Source organism: Periophthalmus magnuspinnatus, chromosome 12 (genome assembly GCF_009829125.3).
Source record: "Periophthalmus magnuspinnatus isolate fPerMag1 chromosome 12, fPerMag1.2.pri, whole genome shotgun sequence".
NCBI lineage: Eukaryota > Metazoa > Chordata > Actinopteri > Gobiiformes > Gobiidae > Periophthalmus > Periophthalmus magnuspinnatus.
Genome location: NC_047137.1, coordinates 2,806,012 through 2,826,084, shown reverse-complemented (window position 1 = coordinate 2,826,084; position 20,073 = coordinate 2,806,012). Strand labels below are relative to the sequence as shown.

Sequence of the window (20,073 nt, the reverse complement as noted above, 5' to 3'; positions counted from 1 at the left end):
CCTACTGTGAGCGCGCACGCACAGCTCTCCAGCCTCTTACGCACTGTGCGTTATCCACATTAAGCAGTGTGCTGAGCCCGGAGCACGTCTCTCCTCCAGCCCGCTCACAGAGGCAGGTGAACGGCTGCAGCGCTCCCTCTGCAACGGGACGACCCTTCTCCAGCGCTGGATCTTTTTCATAACTGTATTTATCCGAAACAGAACGCGACAAAATGCTGTGGACAGCGGGAAAAATCGTCAGGAAATTCTCTACCACGTCTGTAAGTAACGCATTTATGAACAGCGGCGTATTGTGCATCCTAATGATGATGGTTACTTTGACACAACCAATGACTCTTACGTGCATTGGTTTATTAGGTATAGTTCTATCTTATTAAAATCTTGGCTTGGCTGTTTACGGTCGATTCCATCCTCTCTTCACACATGCGCCTCATAAACACCGGCTTTGGCTTTGACTCTGCTCGGGCTCGCTTCACGACTTGGGAGAGTTGCGTCAGCGCGCACTGTACTATACTGTGCTCAGGCTGTTCATTCATCGCGTCACTCGTGTTCTCTCCGGCAAAACTTCTCGCTTTTAACTCGTAGTTTGCACAGACAGCATGCATGTTTGCAGCATGCACGACTGGACATTATTAGAATGCTCAGAAAATGCTCTTTGGTTGCTCAGTTCTGTTCTAACTCGTGCACTTCATAGATCCATTCATTTGGGAAATTAGGAATTTGAGACGTAACGCATGTGTCGCGTCATCTACACCTGTTAAAAAGGGGAGTAGGCAGACCGATGAACTTGAACTTTAACTCGACAGATTCAGTTTCTCACTGTATTAATAGATTTACTACCAGATGAATTGTTGTTACTTTGTATTTAAGGTGGAAGTGCGCGATAGTGAGAGGAAAGCGCAGTGTTTTCAAAAGGGGGACCTTAAAACGTCAGTGGTTATGTAACAAGTTCCCTACAGTAGCCTCAATGTGCACCAGCCACTTCCTAAACTCCTTTCAATGTAGTAGTAGTAGTAGTAGTAGTGGTGGTAGCAGTAGTAGTAGTAGTAGTAGTAGTAGTAGTATTTAGTTCTACTAATTATAATATAGCCTTTGTTTCATTACTAGTTTGGTTACAAATTAAGTCCTATTACACAAATTCCAATGTTTTTATTTATACCATATTTTAAACATTAAAAGTACATTATGTAACTTTTATAGTGGGATTGCTTGTCTCTATTGCTGTTCCTGGGCTCCTCAGCTGTATGGCATTAGACATATCCATGTTAATTTATTCAGTTATGGCTTGAAAATATCTTAATAATAAAACACGGATACTATCTGTGAGTGGGGATAGAACAAAAAGAAACTCATGAAGGCTACATATAAATACACTTGAGTAAGAGTACTGTTACACTGTACTATATATTACTCGAGTAAGAGTACTGTTACACTGTACTATTTGTTACTCGAGTAAGAGTACTGTTACACTGTACTATATATTACTCGAGTAAGAATACTGTTACACTGTACTATATATTACTCGAGTAAGAGTACTGTTACACTGTACAATATATTAATCGAGTAAATGTACATTGGGGTGAATGTTTTCTATCTAACATATGTTCCTCTGGTTTGTTGTCAGTCGTATTTGCAGAACAAGCTCAAACTGGCCATCATTGGACAGAGCCTGTTTGGCCAGGAGGTCTACACCAACCTCAGGAAGCAGGGTCACAAAGTAGTTGGTGTGTTCACAGTCCCTGATAAGGATGGGAAGGCAGATCCTCTCGGTGAGTTCGTTCACACGGCCAAGGAAAATCAAATCACCAACTAGGCTAATCAGGTGGACCCACTTGATACTTTGCAGTGACATCACTCTGGGGATGTTCCACATGTATTTCTGTAACAGAATATTCAGCAGTTACCAAGGAGATACAATACGCACATTAGCAAACACAGACAAAAAAAAACTCAAGAAAAAAATCCAAAGTGGATTTAAAGAGCCCATTTTCAGGAGCCTGTGTTTCATTCACTCACCCTTCAAAGAATGTTGATGACATCAGCTGCAAAGTATGCATAATTAGATCTGATTTCTGACATGTGTTTACAAAGAATCTGATCAAAAACACCTAGTGACATGTGTCAGTGAATCAATACTATTTCCAACTTGAGCTATTTGCGTGTTAGCTGATGCGATAGCTGACTGTTTATGATGAAGATACATGAACTTCTCTGAGGCAGTTCCATAATTTACTGATTCCAAAAGTATTAAAATCAGTCCAAGCAGCGCTTCACTTCATATCAGCAATGAAATCCATATTTACCAGGGGTTCCGGACATGGTGTCAGCTTAGGGAGATGGTTCCCCGGCTAAAAGTAAAAAAAACCCTCGAGGACCATCCTTTTCTGATATTACCAAACCAAATGCTAAACACCATCAAAGGGACACTATTATGACAAGGTGCAGAACATAGAAAACTGAACATAACACACGAGAAGACGTTGAAGAACTAGCAGTAACAACGCTATTAGCAGGCGCTGCTCACGTCCACTCAACCACGCTAGTGGACAGGGAACACGTACCTGAAAACCTGTTGGATCTGCAAACCACACTCCGTGAAATAAAAGATTTTCGGCATGAACACACATAATTGTTTAAGGAGCTAAGGGATGACATTAAAAAGACAAACACTCAGAAGCAGAAGAACGCATAATGGAGTCCGATCAGTGCATTTAGAATAATGAGGATGACACTCAGAAGCAGTTCATGTACAGGCTGACTGACCAAGAGTGACACTCCATAACAGATAATATCAGAATTCATGGTGTGAAGGAAGGGGCAGAAGATGAGGCCCAGTTAATGATTGCCTTTATTGAGTCCCTCCTAAAACTAAACTAGGGCTTTGCGCCACCACTTGAACCCATTATCAAATGAGCTCACAGCTGGGTCGTTGTGAGACCATTTAAAGACACCCTGCCAAGATCGATAGTGGTAATGTTGTTAAGTTACAGAAGCAAGGAAGCGATCATTGTGGCAGCATGGCAGAAAAAGGACTTCATGTATGAGGGGGGGGAAATAATCATTGATCATGATTATGCACCGGAGATTTTGAGGCAGCAGAAAGAATATATGGAGGCAAAGAAAGTGCTTAAAGGAAGGAAAAGACAGTGACAGAGGCACCCAAGGATATGGCTGTGATGGCCAACCAGGTGACACTGGTGAAGGATGTGTTTAAGAGGATGAAGCACTTAATGTGGCGCACAGGCCGAGCAGCGAGTGGAGGATGTGAGGCGGATGCAAGACCAGGGTTTAAGCAAAAACTGGGCGTTTTCAGGAGATCACCCGGTCAGGTGACTGTTATAATTGCCTCAAATCAAAGTGCATCAAGGTGAGGGGTAAAATACATATATTGTAATGTTCATTGTAAATCTCCATTTGGTTAAGATACAGTTGGGACTTCTTTTCCCTGATCTGCCAGTGAAAGCAGTAAAAGTTCTGTTTTATTTTTCATACCATGGGGGTATGAAACATAAAACATTTTCCTCATTTAGGGTCGAGGAAAAGACCTCATGGATGGAAGTTACTTTATTTTTGCTTCACATTTTAAGGCAATGTTATATTGCTTTTTAAAAATAAGTTAATTTTGTTATGTTCTTTGTTCTGTGTTGTTGTGGTTGTAGCATGGAGAATAACTGCAAATACACACATTTATGTGTGTACAAATGTGGCTTTACAAAAGAATGTGGTTCAAATATCTTCATACAATGTGAAAGGAATTCTCAACAATTAAACAATTAAAAGAAGTAAAATACTAAATAAAATGAAAAAGGATGGTGTGGGAGTAGCTTTCTTAGAAGAAACTCACTTGACAGAAAAAAACATGATAAATTAAAGAGAGATATCATCATATCATATAAATCAGACTACAGGAGGGCATCCTGTGAGATCCTGATATCTAGCAAGATTCCATAAAAAAAAAAAATCTGTTGTAAGAGATAAAGAGGGATGTAATGTAATGGTTAAAGGGAGACTAGAGGAGATATTAATTTTCTCTCTGAATATATATGCACCATCGGGGTCTGAATGGACATTTTACCAACAACTATTTGACTTGATGGCATCTGAGGGGGAGGGAGTATTGATTGCAGGAGGAGACTTAAAACAGAGGTTGGACCCACAACTAGATACATCAACAGGAGGGCCACTAAAAAAATGGAATAGCTAGGAAAATGGATGTGAGGGGGGACATGGGTATCATAGATGTTTGGAGAGAGTTACTTCCCACGACTTGGGACTTTACATTTTACTCCTCTCCACACAATATTTACTCAAAAACTGATTAGTTCCTGATTTACAGCAAAGATAGATATAGAGTGGTGAGACAGGGGTGATGGATTTATCCGATCATTGTCCTGTGTATGTGAATCTGACTCTGGCACCTGAGAAAAGGTGTGTTTTCACTCTGGAGACTTAACGCCAGTGTATTGAGGGGAGACATAAAAGGGCAAATGAAAATTAAAATTAAAATATATTTGGATGAAATAATTCCCAAATCAGTTTATATGAAAAAACAAAGGCAAAAGAAACTTGATGTATTACAGTCAGAATAAAAAAAAATTGAAAAAGAACACAAACAAAATACTACATGACATATATCAAGATTTATAGAAGAAAAAAGTGGAGATAAATGAGGACTATTCTGCAGAAATACAGAAAATAATTATGTTCACGAAAAACAAAGATATAATGAAATTGGAGGGAAATCAACAAAGTTGTTAGGTTACAAGTTTAAAAAAAGAACAGGCAAAAAGAAGTATTTACAGGATGAGAAATCTGCAGAGTAAAGAAGTAAAATATAAAACTGAGGACATTCAAAAGTGTTTTGAACTATATTATACACATTTATATGCTAAATTAACAGTTGATAATATAACGGAAATTGATACATTTTTAGATAAATTGATGTTACCAAAAGTGACAAAAGATTAGTAAAAATGGCTAATTATATCTAATATTGAACTGAATTTCATATATGACAATTGCATCAAGAGTGGAGGTAATCAAAATTAATATTTTCCCTCAATTATTGTACTTGTTTTAGAATCAGTGGAAATCCTGAGTAGGGAATTCATAGAATGGGACAAATTTATTTCAAGGTTTATCTGGCAGGGGAGAAGGCTAAGAATAAAATATATTGATGGGTTTATGTAATAAATACAAAGCCACTCTCTCAACCTGGTCTGCATCATTCACAAAGACACAGGGAAAACAACACATCCAAAGGCACTTGTAGACCTCAGTGGACGCCCTAGACATGCATCAAGTATTTTTCTCCGACATTCATCCATGGCGTTCATGATGTGCGTTGGAGGCATTTGTCCTCAAATGCAAATGCATCCAACTAGAGGTGTCCAATGCGTTTTTGAAGCCCCGGTCTGAATGCACCATTAGTCCTCCAGATCTTGCCCAGTTTAGCAGCTCTATTTGAAATGTGATTGTGGGCGGAGTTTAGGTGTTTAGTCCCACTTTAATGCCATATTGTGGAACACTCATACCGATGCCTGTCATTTACCCTGTTTCCAGCGGTGGCGGCAGAGAAAGACGGCACTCCAGTGTTTAAGTTCCCGCGGTGGAGGGTGAAAGGGCAACCCATTGCTGAAGTGGTCGATACCTACTGCTCTGTGGGGGCGGAACTAAACGTCATGCCCTTCTGCTCCCAGTTTATCCCCATGAACGTTATCGACCATCCCAAACACGGATCTATCATCTACCACCCCTCCCTGCTCCCTCTGCACCGCGGGGCATCTGCCATCAACTGGTGAGGACTGGACCAGGACTGAACCAGGACTGAACCAGGACTGGACCAGGACTGAACCAGGACTGAACCAGGACTGAAAGATAATCGAAAGATATGTCTTTGTGTGTCAATGCTAATCCTAATGCAAACTTTTATTAAAATGGTAAATGTAACATAACAACAGTTCATGTGTTGTAAGACAACCTTATTGGGCTCTGAAATTAGCATTAGCATTGACACACACAGGCCCACAGAAGTCCTCTGTATTATTCAGAACAAGTCATTTTACTTCAGATACAGAAGAGTGGGATAGATGTGTCGATCATTAATTGATCACATGCAAACAATTACATCTGGAAGTTTACATTTTATTACAGAAACTAATGTAATATATAGGCAAAACCATGTAAATCTTTGTAAGCCAAATATGTTGTGATGTGACATGTGTGCTAGCTGTGTTCTAAGGCCAATTACCTGATGAGATCCATTTAGAACAGGTCCACAGGTCACACACCACTGCTTCAAATGTGAACGTTTGCGGTTTTTGTTCCAAAGAGCTGCTCAGTCCCAGATAACAGTGCTGCTATTTGCATGAGTGTGGTCTGAACCAGTTTAGGTTTGGACCAAACCAGCTGCTCTTATCTGCTCTTCTCCACCCACTGCTCTGTGTGCTACTACTACTGCTATTACTAATGCTACTACGACCACTCCTACTACTACTGCTGCTACTACTACTACTATTGCTGCCACTGCTACTACTACTACTACTACTACCTCTTATCTCCTCTCCTCCACCAAATCTGTCCCTGCTCTGTGCACTACTACTGCTGCTACTACTACTACTAGTACTACTACTACTACTATATATATTTACACAGTAACGGTACCTCTGCCTTAGGTTTGGTTTCTCTATGAGCTGAAAAGCTGTTGGATCAGGTATTGGTTCCATGATATCGATTCAGCTGATACTCTTGTTGGGCCTTTAATTGGATGTAGTAAGACCTTTGGCCCAGAGCATGTCATAATGTTTGAACTTTTCTCTATCCACATCTGTTCAATCATGATGTGAAGGATACTGGATATCTGTGGAATACGTTTACAGTGTTTTAAGGAAATAAGAGACATTTTCCATCTCTACTCTTGTATCGGTTCATATCGGGTATCAGCAGATACTTAATGTCATAGTATTGATATTGATATTGGAACTAAAAAAGCTGGATCAGTGCTTCTCTTAAAAACACAAAGGTAGCCACTGTCACATATTATTATCAGTGGGTTATTTATCTACTGCTCTTATCAAACTTATTATTTTACAGCCTCCTCTGCATTTCCTCTAGTCTAAAAATATCCAAGTTCTGCCTGGATAATAAACATTATTACCCTGAGAAGAACTATGTGTTGTAGCAGTACTGTTATCATAATGTGAGCTCACGCAGTATCAGCCAAATTAAACGTTCAGTTAATGTAGAGCTTAGAACTATCCCTTTAAGTACTGGTATTCAAGAAATAAAATAGGAAGTGGCTTTTTTATCCGATACCAGATATTTTCTGATATCATTATTTTGCAAGGATGCACTGATCCATCTTTTCCAGTTCCAATACCAATATCGATACTATGACTTTAGTCAGTTGTGTAACTGTTGTTTATATTTCATATCAGACTGAACAGCTTTGGATGAAGTAAAGTTCAAACATTATGAGACGCTCTTGGCCAAAATCAGCCTGTAAATTGTCTTATTACATCAAATAAAAGGCCTAACAAAGGCCCAACCAGAATATTGACTTATAGGTTATAGGTTCCTTGATCGGGTATAGGTTCTAGCAAATTTCGATCTAGCAAATTTGTGATGTCAATTTCAGAATTGGTGCATCCCTAACCCTTTGCGTGGTATCCTCATGCAGGGCCCTTATCACTGGCGGCAAGAGGGCTGGCTTCAGCGTGTTCTGATCCTTACCCTTTGCCTGGTCTCCACCTTGGGGATGCGACAAAAAGCAATAATATGGTTTATTGCAGGGGTGGGCAAACTGTGTTACACACGGGCTATATATATATATATATATACATATATATATATATATATATATATATATATATATATATATATATATATATATATATATATATATATATATATATATATTTTTTTTTTTTTTTTTTTTTTTTTTTTTTTTACATTAGAGATTTGGCCTGTAACATGAAGCGAAGCATGAATATGTAAGGCTCATTGTACAAATTGTTTTCCAAATGCATTAATTAATTTCATAATTAATTTATTAAATTTCAGTTAAACAAACACAGCAGAAAAACTCACATTCAGTGGGCTGGATTAATAAGCCCAAAGGGCTGTGTCCCCTGGGCTGTAGTTGCCCACCCCTGGTTTACTGTGATAAAAAGAGTCAAAAATAATGTTTCATGTGACGTTTTGTAGAATCATGATAATCGCCAACAAAGATAAAATCCATTACATCTTCAGAATGTACAGAACAAGCTTACTTCTCCTGATCTCTCACTTAGAACAAAGCACAGGACTAGGACAGCTGTTTAAATATTGAACCTGTTCATAATATTAAAATTATAATTATTCATATGCAGAACATTTTTAAACTGATTCTGATGTAATCCTTAATCGCATTTATTTTGGCCATGATAATTGTGACACCAAATTTCAATATCGTCCCATGTCTACTCCTCCTGCACGACCCTGATCCACAGTGTGTTCTGATCATAGAATGTATATATAAATGGACATAGACCTGCTAGCCATCGCATTTCAAATAGGAAATGAGCATAGGTGCAAGTTCGGCTCCATCAATATTTCACTTTACATTGAAAAACTCACTCTCCCATCTCTCTGTAACTGCTGCTGTCAGACTCGTCAATTTGTCTTAAAATTTCCGTATTAACCAGCTCTACTGGTGTTTTTATTTTGCTATTTTATTCGTAAATCAAGATATGAACTTTAATAACAGATCAACCTCACGCCTTCTTTCCCCGAGGTCACTCCCGCCAGCGTTAGCAACAAGTTTGACTATGAGAGTTGCTAAGTGCCCGCTCCCTGCTAAACCAGTGGTGCAGGCGGGAAGGGGCGTTACCTTCCATAGCCTCACTCCCTATTGGCTCTACGGAACTTGGCTCCAAATTTGCCCCTATAATTGTTAGCCTCGATTTGCTCCATTTGACTGGAGCCACACGCTATGGGTGACGTCACACTTCCATAGTCCACTTCTTTACACAGTCTATGGTTCTGATCCACATAGTGTTCTGACCCTTTGCCTGGTCTTCCTCTGCAGGACCCTGATCCATGGGGACAAGAGGGCCGGTTTCAGTGTGTTCTGGGCAGATGACGGGTTGGACACAGGGCCCATTCTGCTGCAGAGGGAGTGTCCTGTGGAGCCCAATGACACAGTGGACACGCTCTATAACCGCTTCCTGTTTCCTGAGGGCATCAAGGCCATGGTAAATTCTGTGCCAATACTATTATTATTATTATTATTATTATTATTATTTACTTTATTGCAGGGGAGTCAATGGGGGAACAAAGGGGTCTGTTGTTCCGGGCCCAAGGGTCTTAGGGCCGATAGCCGATTTGCCAAAAAGTGCAAATATCGGCCCGATATATCACCCAACTGATATATTGGCCAACCAATATATTGGTCTATCTCTATTTATTATTCTTTATATTTATTTTAGAGGGGGGGCCCAAGTGAAGCTTCTTTCCCTGGGCACCCAATTCTGTCAATGGACCAGCTTTATCGTTCTTGCTTGACATTACAATTGTAGATAAAATATGTATTTATGTTTTTGTTTTGTTTTGTTTTTGCCCCACCCATGTGCTAAAACAAACAGCTTAATATTGTAAGAAAATATTACTAAATAAAAACATACATAAATAACTGTCTGCAACAGAGCTTGTATTTAGTTCTATGCATGTCATTGTCCTCTGCATTTAGCAATGGACTCACTGCCAAATCTGTGTTATCTTTGTGTCACTATGATCTTTTAGATCAGTCATTACCCATTTAAAGCTCCTATATCTCACAACACTGACACATGTGAGCTTTAAGCCATGTTATAAAGCTGTTACCTCCTGCAGTTGTGTTTCATTGACACGTGTTTGAGCAACCCTATTATTAGTTTGTCTACATCTCCAAAACTCAAAATGCTCTGTTCCACCTTGTGATGTCATGAAGTGGTAATTTATGTTAACAGCTCATTTTACCTAGTTCAGTAGAAATTGGCAGTTCCAAGGCTGAAATCGTTGAACTGATTCTAGAGAAGGTGTATGGAGTTTAAAAACACAGTGGAGCACTTTCTGTATTACCACATAACATCACAAGGTGGAGCAGAGTGTTTTCAGTTTGAGAGCCTAAATATGCAGGGTTTGTGTGTTAAACATGTGTGAATGAAACAAAACACAACTCCTGGTATGTTTGTGATGAGGAAACAACATTAAACCAGAGATCAGATAATAGTGTAATATGGGCCCTTTAAGTATTTTATTTTACTTTTATTTTTTACAGATATTATATATTTCTTTGTGCAGTGAGTGATTTAGTGTGGGCTTTGGGTCATGTCTCTAGACGTTGACAGGGCTTTGGTTCATGTCACCCAATATTGGTAGGGCTTTAGTTTGTGTTCCTAGATGTTGGAAGGGCTTTGGCTTGTGTCTCTAGGTGTTGGCAGGGCTTTGGTTTGTGTCACTAGACGTGGCAGGGCTTTTTGCTCGTTTCTCTAGATGTTGGCAGTGACTGTGTGTTTATGTCAGGTGGAGTCGGTCCAGATGATCGCAGATGGAAAAGCTCCTCGGATCCCCCAGTCTGAAGAAGGAGCCAGTTATGAAGGAATCCAAAAAAAGTCCAACGCTAAGGTGAGAAACCTGGACTAAACCAGATACTAAACCAGACACTAACCCAAAGACTATACCAGAGACTATACCAGCATCTATACCCGAGACTATACCCAAGACTATACACGAGAATATACACGAGACTAAACCACAGACTGAACCACAGACTGAACCACAGACTGAACCACAGACTGAACCACAGACTGAACCACAGACTGAACCACAGACTGAACCACAGACTGAACCACAGACTGAACCACAGACTAATCTATGGGTTTTTGCACAAATGTGTGGACTGTAATTTTGGTTCCATGAACCAGGCTGACCCAGCTCTCCAAGGTTGGCAGTTTGATTCCTACTTTGATTAGTGCATACTGTTTCTGTGTCACTGTGCAAGACACTTAACCACTTTACATTTGCTGAAGCGCTGTGTCCAAATAAAAAGTTGCTTTTTATATATTTTATATTCTCTCTATTTTAACTTTCCAGTTTAACACTCATCTCATTCATGTGTGTGGAATTTTCCTGCAGCCACGTGTGCTGTCTAAGCCAACAGTTTGTAAAAGAGCCTGTCATATTCTCATGGAGGGGTGGGGCTAACTGTGCTCTGATTGGCTCATTCCTGGGGCTGGTTGCGCTTTGAGTGTTTGGTTCCAGCCCTGTCTCTTAGGGCTATTCTTGGTTTCTATGTGGGTTTGAGCCAGTGTCTAGCAGCTGCCCGAACTCTTGCTTTCTCAGAACTGTAACTTTATCAAAGTTTGCCATGAGAATGTTGCATAATGAGCAGAGTTGTCAAAAGTATTGAAAATCTGATCCTAATAAATGCTAAAACTAGTAGTGAAACTAGATTCTCATTATTGATACTTATTGATACTATTATTGATAGGTATTGATAAAACTAAAGACTAAAAACTAAAGACTAAAAAGTCCCATTCTGAATAGTTTTAAAATGATCTTGAGTTGTATCAGAACAAATACAACCCCACATAGAGTAGTATATTCCAATGGACCACTATGGAATCTACCAAGTTAACTGAGGGATTACATAGATATAAGGCCACATGGTAATATAAAAGAAAGTACTACCATTTAATGCTGAAAATCACATTCTATTGTCTAAAGAGAGAGTGTTTTTACTATGATCGTGGTATCAGAATCGGTATTGAGTATTCAATCACAACTGATTTTGAAATTTTGTATTGTGAACGCTAATAATTAGTAAATATACTGTAAAGCTTTGAATTACCTTTTTGATTTAAATTCAAAGCATTATTTATTCACATTCGCCGGTGTTAAACCTCGGTATCACAGCTGTACTGAGGGGCTGACAAGTGGCTGCCAATCTGTGCTAACAGCCACTACCACCAAACATTCAGGCACAAACCACATTTTAGGATAAGTGTCTTACTTAAAGACACAAAAACTGTATATTTTGAATAGATGGTGGGATACCGAGCTAGCATACGTACAGTGAGTCATTCTTTTTTTTTATTTTTACTTATATTTTATTGTTTTCAAAAGACATTACAATAGAACAATGAACAATTGGTCAGCCGTCATTTAAATACAATTTCCATTTTTCCCAGTGTTCTTCATATTTTTCTTTTTGTAACCTTAGCTGCCAAGCATAGGGGGGTCTTCCTTGTGCCATTTGTGTGCAATGGCTTTTTTTGATGCTGCCAATAATATCTTGATTGAATAATAGTACTTTTTTTGGATATGTGCATCAGTGGTTAGCCCAAAATACATCGTTGTGCATGTTCTTGGTAATGTGTACCCAAATATTTTCCCCATTTCTTTGCCCAAAGTATCCCAAAATTGTGACTTTGTCTGTTGCACTGCCAAAACACATATGCATGCCCCACATTATACTCCCCACATTGTCTCCAACATGGTTGATCTACAGATAGTGATGTTTTTTAATTTTTGGTGTGATGAAAAATCTGACTATGTTCTCCAATTTGTTGAATTAGTTGAGGTTATCTGATTTTGACAAATTTTATACCAATTATCATCATTTATTTCTTCTTTGATTTCTTTTGCTCATTTATCCCGAATGTATAACAATGTGTTTTTCCTGTTGATCCCTAAACCTTTATACCATTTAGATATAATTTTTGTACTCTTGTTCTTATATGCATCCCAAAGTATCACAGTGATTATATTCAGTTCACTCGGAAGGTCCGGTCTGATCACTTTTTGATAATAGTCTCTCACTTGAAGGTACACATAGAATTCTTGATGTTCTAAGTCAAATCTGTGCTTTATATTTTGGAAGCTTGCCAACTCCCCTTCCTTAATGAATGTTCCTATAATGTTCAATCCTTTATTTGCTCACTCTTTAAATTTGGTATTCATAATTCCTGGTTTAAAATTTGTATCATATGCTAGCCAACTTAAAAATTTTAATTTCTTTCTCCATTTTGAATCTTCTAACAATTTTAAACCTGAAATTTTTTTGTTCCACTCCAAATATTGATTAGCTGGCACTGACACTGGCAGGGACTGGAAAAGATACAAAATTGTCAGCAGGACATTCATCTTAATTATCTCAATTCTGGCATGTAGATAATAAAACCTAGCATCTTTCCATGTCTCTGTATAATAGTTGGTCTCAACTCAACATGTGTTAAAATTATTTGTAATCTTTGTTCCCAATAGTCTATTGATTTTTTATTCCACTTGAATTTATATTGCTGCGATTTTAACGGAGAATTACAATTTAAGAGGAGAGCCTGCGTTTTCTCATTATTCAGTTTATAACCTGATAAATAGCCAAAATAATTTAGTAAGTTCATTAGTTTAGGTAAACACACATCTGGTTGTTTTAAATATATTAAGACATCGTCAGCAAATAGCCCCACCTTGTGTTTTGTGCCCATAATTTTTATTCCTATTATTCCCTCTTCCTGCCTTATAGCTTGTGTCAAAGGTCAATAAATATTGCAAAGAGGGTTGGTGACAAGCTGCACCCCTGTCTCGCAGATCTTTCCAGGTTAAACCAATTTGTGAGACTACCAATTATCTTTAATCTTGATTTTGGGTCTTGGGATAAGGTTTTGACACAATTCATTGACTGTGAATTAATTAATTAATGCCAAATCTTTACAAACAGCAATACAAAAATCTCCAGCTGACACAGTCAAAAGCCTTTTCGGCATCTAGGCTCAAAAGAAGTGTGCTTTTGTTTTCTGTACTTGTTCAATTATATGTAAAGTCCTGCTTATATTGTCTTGGGTTTGTCCCCTAATAAAACCTGTCTGATCTTCATCTATCAAATCGTAAAGAAATGTTTGAAATCTATTAGATATAACTGATGTATGTATTTTATAGTCACAGTTTAATATTGATCTATAACTTTCACAGTGTTCTTTGTTCTTGCCTCCTTTATGGATAATCATAATTATTGCTTCACTCCATGATGGAGGTAAAATACCATTTTTCAGAGTATGATTAATTGATGCTAATAACAATGGGTTCAACTCTTTTTTGAAGGTCCTGTACCATTCCACTGAAAATCCATCAGTTCCAGGGGTCTTGTTGGATTTCATTTGTTTTATTGTACTTTCTAATTCTTTTTCTGTGATTGGCAAACATAATGTTGAATTTAGGTTGATTCAGGGTGGGAATAAAGTTTAGAATAATATTTTTCAAATGCTTTTTCAAATTTTTAGTTATAGGCTCTCTTATTTTGTAGATCATGTTAGATTGTTGTTTATTTCTCAAACGTCTAGCAAGTGATTTAGTTCATTTTATCCGCCTTCATAATATGTTTGTTTCAGAAATCTAATACTGTTAATATATTATACATTTTATTTCTTGTTTCTTTGATCTTTGAGTCTCCCTCCACGCCTTCTGGTACTCAAAAATGAGCACGTTGTTTCGCCTTGACCTTCCCGCCAAGTCTGCCAGTTTGTCTTTTAACATCTTTTCGCAGCATTAGCAAGCATTAGCAAGATTTCCTTAACTTCTAAATTCCACTCTTCAGCTTCACAAACCCACGTTTATGCTTCTTTTATAGCCGCTTTCTGCTCCTGTAACTCCTTTGCATTGTCGGAAAGTTTCTTGTTTATTTCAGCTCTGAATGCATCAAATTGTATCAGCCTTAATATCAGCCTTCACTTCTTCTTTAAATGAGGCAAATCTGTTTTTTTATTTCCTGCTTTAAATCTCCCAATATTGTCTCCCTCTCTCAGGTGAACTGGTGCCAGCCAGCAGAGGACATCCATAATTGGATCCGAGGACATGACAAAGTCCCTGGGGCCTGGGCGCTCATACATGGGCAGGTGAGAGCTAGGCAAATACTAAAACAGTAGAGCCAAACACCGGAGACAAACACCAAAACACTAGAGCCAAACACCAGAGCCAGACACTCACACCCAAACATCCACGGCCAAACCTCAACAGCCAAACACTAAAGCAAACACCAAAACACCAGAGCTAAAGCCCAGAGCTAAATACCAATAGACCAACACCAGAGCCAAACACCACAGCCAAACACCAAATTACCATATCCAGTTACCACAGCCAGTCAACAAAACACCACAGCCAAACACCCTAGCCAAACACTAAAACTCCAGAGCCAACCACCAGAGCCAACAACCAGAGCCACCGACCACCACATATCACATTTGTGTTTTTTTTTCATTTTTGTAGCAAACTTGGTTAACAGTGTATTGTCATACTTGTATCTAGGCTGTGACGCTGTACGGCTCGTCCATGCTCGGAGGCTCAGTCCCTCCTGGAGAACCTCTGCCAATCGAAGGAGCATCTCAGCCTGGAATTGTGTCCAAGAACGGACTGGTGCTTTTCGGCTCTGATGGTAACGCTGTGAGTTATCAATACTACTATGGTACTTCTTCTACTACTACTACTGCTGCTGCTAATACTACTACTACTACTACTACTACTACTGGGTTGCCTATCACTATTACTGCTACTGTTACTCATACTTGTATAACCTACACAGTAATCTGATTTCTTGTGCTCAAAGGGTCTGGTTTAAACCACATAAACTCCCAAAATGTGATCACTTTTTCAGTTTAAAACAGTTTTAAATCTATTTTCTAAAGCAAAGTGTGTCTGTGTGTACTGGCCATCAGCTACTGGTGAAGAACCTACAGTTTGAGGATGGGAAGATGATTCCTGCCTCCAAGTACTTTACGTCAGGAGAGAGCGCAAGTGTGGAGCTGACAGACGATGAGAAGAAGACAGCCGAACAAATCAGAGTAAGGCTCTTTATTCAAACATTTTTTTGTACTGTATATAGTTTAAAGGTGAACTATTGATATTTTGCAGTGAAAGTCACCAACATTCTCTGGGAGTGCGATGCTAACTGTAGACACTGCTCTCTGTGAAGCTGTTACTCAAGTTAGACTTTTGAGTATTGTTTTAACACAATCTGACCAGAAAGAACTGACTTAGCTGATCTACAACAGTTGAGCTGGTTTGCACTTATAAACAAGTCCCTCTCAAATAACATTACAGTCACAAACTAGCTAGCATTAGCCAACACTTTTTCACTTAGTCACTCTCACGTTTTTGTTGAAAATCAAACTAAACAGGACCATGAACACTCATATTGATCAGTCTCCTGAAAATGTGCTCTTTATATCCATTTTGTATTTTTTCTTGAGTTAAATCTGACTTAAATATTTTTGGCAGCATTTCTTAATGTGTGCATTGTGTTACCATGGTAACTGCTGAACATTTCACCTTAGACATACATGCAGAACCCCCAGACCGTTACATACTTTATAAAGGGAGAGTCCTACCATTGCCCAAGCAGACAGTCCCTTCTACATCCTGTGTCAATCCAGAAGTATCTTTAACCATAGACTGCATGAATCACTACAAATGCAACTTCAGAGGGTCAATGAAATGGTATGGAAATGGTCTAGAACGTGGTTCTAGCTCTCCAGTTTGAATAATAGCTCTGATAAGTAACAAAATATCTTTGTGAACACTTGACGATTTGTAGTTTTAATCATGCTCTAGCTAGCTCATGTTGTTGCTGTGTCCTTGAGCAAGACACTTCCCCCATTTGGATTGTGTGATTGCTGCACAGCAGTGGTTGGATAAGCCTCATAAGCCATGTTTCTGACAATCAGCTGTGGCTACAGAGTGTGGGGAATGATTGACTACTGTAAATTTTGATGCACAATGCTAATTGCCACCTTAACGTGGTGGAGGGGTTCGAGCACCCGAATGATCCTGGGAGCTATGTTGTCAGTGGCTTCATGCAGAACTGTTAACCAATCACCACCTGGTGGTGAGTTGGATCCGCTGGCGGAGAAGAAAGCCAGACAGACCTAGCAGCCCAAGCGTACTATGAGGGTCTGTTGAAAACATCTCGCGAAGCCCTCTGTCAGGGGGGTTTTCAACTCGCACCTCCGGGAGAGACATGGACTCCGAGTGGGCCATGTTCTTCACCTCTATTGTCGATGTGGCTGCTCGTAGTGCTCGTAGCTGTGGTCATAAGGTCTGCGGTGCTTGTTGCGACAGCAACCCCCAAACCCGGTGGTGGACACCGGAAGTAAGGGACGCCGTCAGACTGAAGAAGGAGTCCTATCGAGCCTTGTTGGCTTGTGGGACTCCTGAGGCAGCTGACGAGTACCGGCAGGCCAAGGGTGCCGCAGCCCGTGCTGTCGTATTGGCAAAAACTCAGGATTGGGAGGAGTTCGAGGAGGCCATGGAGGAGGACTATTGGACGGCCTCAAAGACATTCTAGCAAACCATCTGATGCCTCAGGAGGGGGAAGCAGTGCTTCACCAACACTGTTTACAGTGCGGGTGGAGAGCTGCTGACATCGACTGGGGATGTTGCTGGACGGTGGAAGGAATAGTATGAGGATCTCCTCAATCCCACCGTCCCATGTCTTCTGAGGAGGAAGCAGAGACTGGGGACCTGGAGGCAGGCTCGTCCATCACCCTGGCTGAAGTCACCGAGGTGGTTGGCAAGTTCCTCGGTGATAAGGCCCCAGGAGTGGACGAGATCCATCCTGAGTACCTCAAGTCTCTGGATGTTGTGAGACTGTTTTGGCTGACACGTCTCTGCAACATTGCGTGGCGGTCGGGGACAGTACCACTGGACTGGAAGACTGGGGTGGTGGTCCCTCTATATAAGAAGGGGGACTGGAGGGTGTGTTTCAATTACAGGGCAATCACACTCCTCAGCCTTCCCGGTAAGGTCTATTCCAGGGTACTGGAGAGGAGAATCCAACCGATAGTCAAACCTCGGATTCAGGAGGAGCAGTGTGGTTTTCGTCCTGGTTGCGGAACACTGGACCAGCTCTATACTCTTCATCGGGTGCTCGAGGGTTCATTGCCGGCAGTAAGCCAGACCTGTTCCCGGTGCATGTTGGACTCCGCCAGGGCTGCCATTTGTCACTGGTTCTGTTCATTGTATTTATGGACAGAATTTCTAGGCGCAGCCAGGGGCCTTAGGGGTCCGGTTCGGGAACCACAGGATCTCATGTCTGCTGTTTGCAGATGATGTTGTCTTGATGGCTTCATTGAGCCAGGGCCTGCAGCAGGCACTGGGGTGATTTGCAGCCAAGTGTGAAGCGGCTGGGATGAGAATCAGCTCCTCCAAATCCGAGGCCATGGTTCTCAACCAGAAATAGGTAACTTGCCCTCTCAGGGTGGGTGGGGAGTGTCTAGTTCAAGTGGAGGAATTCAAGTATCTGGGGGTCTTTTTTGATTTTTTGTTGTCCTGTTGTTGTTGTTATTATACAAACAATACAAATTTGATCACAAAAAAAATATTATGATAATTAAGAAAAGCATCACTGTATATTCTTATGTATTTCTACAGCTCATCTGGAAGGGCATCCTGAGTAATGTGGCTGCTATTGAAGACAGCACAGACTTCTTCAAATCTGGAGCGGCTTCGATGGACGTAGTCAGGTCAAATCAATATTCACATCTAAACTTACTTGACAATAAAACCCAAATAGTTAGAATTCACGAGACGTCATTACACTGTAGAATGTCTCTCTCTAGTTTAACCTGAGACGGATCAGAACACTCAGGTGGAGTTTGCTGTAACCGTCAGATTGCAGATGTGTTGCCCTAGTTTATGATTAATATGTAATTACTGGGCCTATTCACATGAAACAAAAACTGGCATTAAGTTCAGCGTCTTCTCTGTCAGTTTAAATAAACAAAAGTATGTTTTATTTTTTTTACAATATCTTCAGGAAGTGGAGCTATTATTCAACCCCAAAGACGTAAGTCTTGTCAAAGGACTTTAAACCATAAGATTAACATGACAAGTTCATGAAGGTAATCCCAAACTAATAATGAGAAGGTTCAGCATTTGTGGAGCAGAAGTTTGGAGATTTATTTAAAAAATAGTGAATCTGTCAGTGTCGCAATGTCTAGGGGATCAAGGATACAGACTCTGGGTAAAAAGTTGAACAGTTTATTTACAAACACAGAAATGTATATGTAGATAGATTGAGCAGATAATAGAGAGTGAGGTCGTAGGCTGACATCTTCGAGCCGGTCGTAGGTAGTTGCTGGGGTATTCGTACCGGTTGAGGAGAGCTGGGTCGGAGGCGGAGGTGCAGGGTAGTTCCGAGGAGTGGGATCACGGGGAATACACAAAGGAGCTGGCGAAGTGCAAAGGATCCACAGTCCCTTTGTACTCCCAAGGTGCAGGCTTGATTGCTGCAGGTGTGTAGTGGGTAGTGCCAGAGTCTCTGCCCAGCGCCAGGTAAGGACACAGAAGGGATGGGGAAAGACAGCACAGAAACACAGGGACAGACTGGGATCTTGACTGTCAGTGAGTTATATAGAGTGATATAAAGTTTTATAAAATTATATAGAGTTATATAGAGTTTTATTGAAATATACAGAGTTATACAGAGTTATAGAGAGTGACATAGCCCCCGCCAACTACTACCAACAGCTCAACAGGTGACAGAAGAAGGAACAATCTCTAAGTTTAAAGCCCTATTGCGCGTGCTCTATAGTTGTAATCTATGACACCTGACACTGGTGGATCATTATGTTATATTTTGCACATTTTAAATCACAATATTTATCTAAAACGACTTAATAAAAGAAACAAGGGCACTGACTTCTGTGTTAGAAAATTCTGGTGCCCAGTGGGAGCTGACGTCACCATAAATATCATCACAACAAAGCACAACAAAATAAATTTGTGTTTTCAAAGCGTTTAATGACAAACCTCTCTGTGTGTGGTGCAGATTGGTGGAGGAGGTGAAGCAGTGCTGCCCCTCAGTCTTACTACAAAATGAGGATGTCTACATGGCCTCCACCTTCCACGACTTCATCCAGATGTTTGTGAGGAAAATGAGAGGAGAGGAACAAGAAGAGGAGCTGATTGTGGACTACGTGAGTAACAGGAGCAGAGTGCGTCTGTTAGTGTTGTTTAGTCAATTAATAAAAATACAGAACAATACAAGCAAAACCAAACCAAACA

At 40.1% G+C, this 20,073-nt stretch overlaps 1 protein-coding gene across 1 annotated transcript in view; it reads left to right on the top strand.

Annotated features, from left to right (window-relative positions):
- Positions 1-77: 77 nt before the first annotated feature.
- The window catches only part of aldh1l2 (aldehyde dehydrogenase 1 family, member L2), a 41,345-nt gene continuing 21,349 nt past the window's right edge, over positions 78-20,073 (top strand). The window contains exons 1-10 of the mRNA XM_033976069.2: positions 78-260; positions 1,625-1,769; positions 5,563-5,797; positions 9,068-9,233; positions 10,543-10,644; positions 14,820-14,909; positions 15,319-15,453; positions 15,726-15,851; positions 18,439-18,530; positions 19,838-19,985. Of these exons, the coding sequence (XP_033831960.1) occupies positions 213-260; positions 1,625-1,769; positions 5,563-5,797; positions 9,068-9,233; positions 10,543-10,644; positions 14,820-14,909; positions 15,319-15,453; positions 15,726-15,851; positions 18,439-18,530; positions 19,838-19,985 (1,287 nt within the window). The 5' untranslated portion in view covers positions 78-212. The remainder of the gene's footprint in view (positions 261-1,624; positions 1,770-5,562; positions 5,798-9,067; positions 9,234-10,542; positions 10,645-14,819; positions 14,910-15,318; positions 15,454-15,725; positions 15,852-18,438; positions 18,531-19,837; positions 19,986-20,073) is intronic.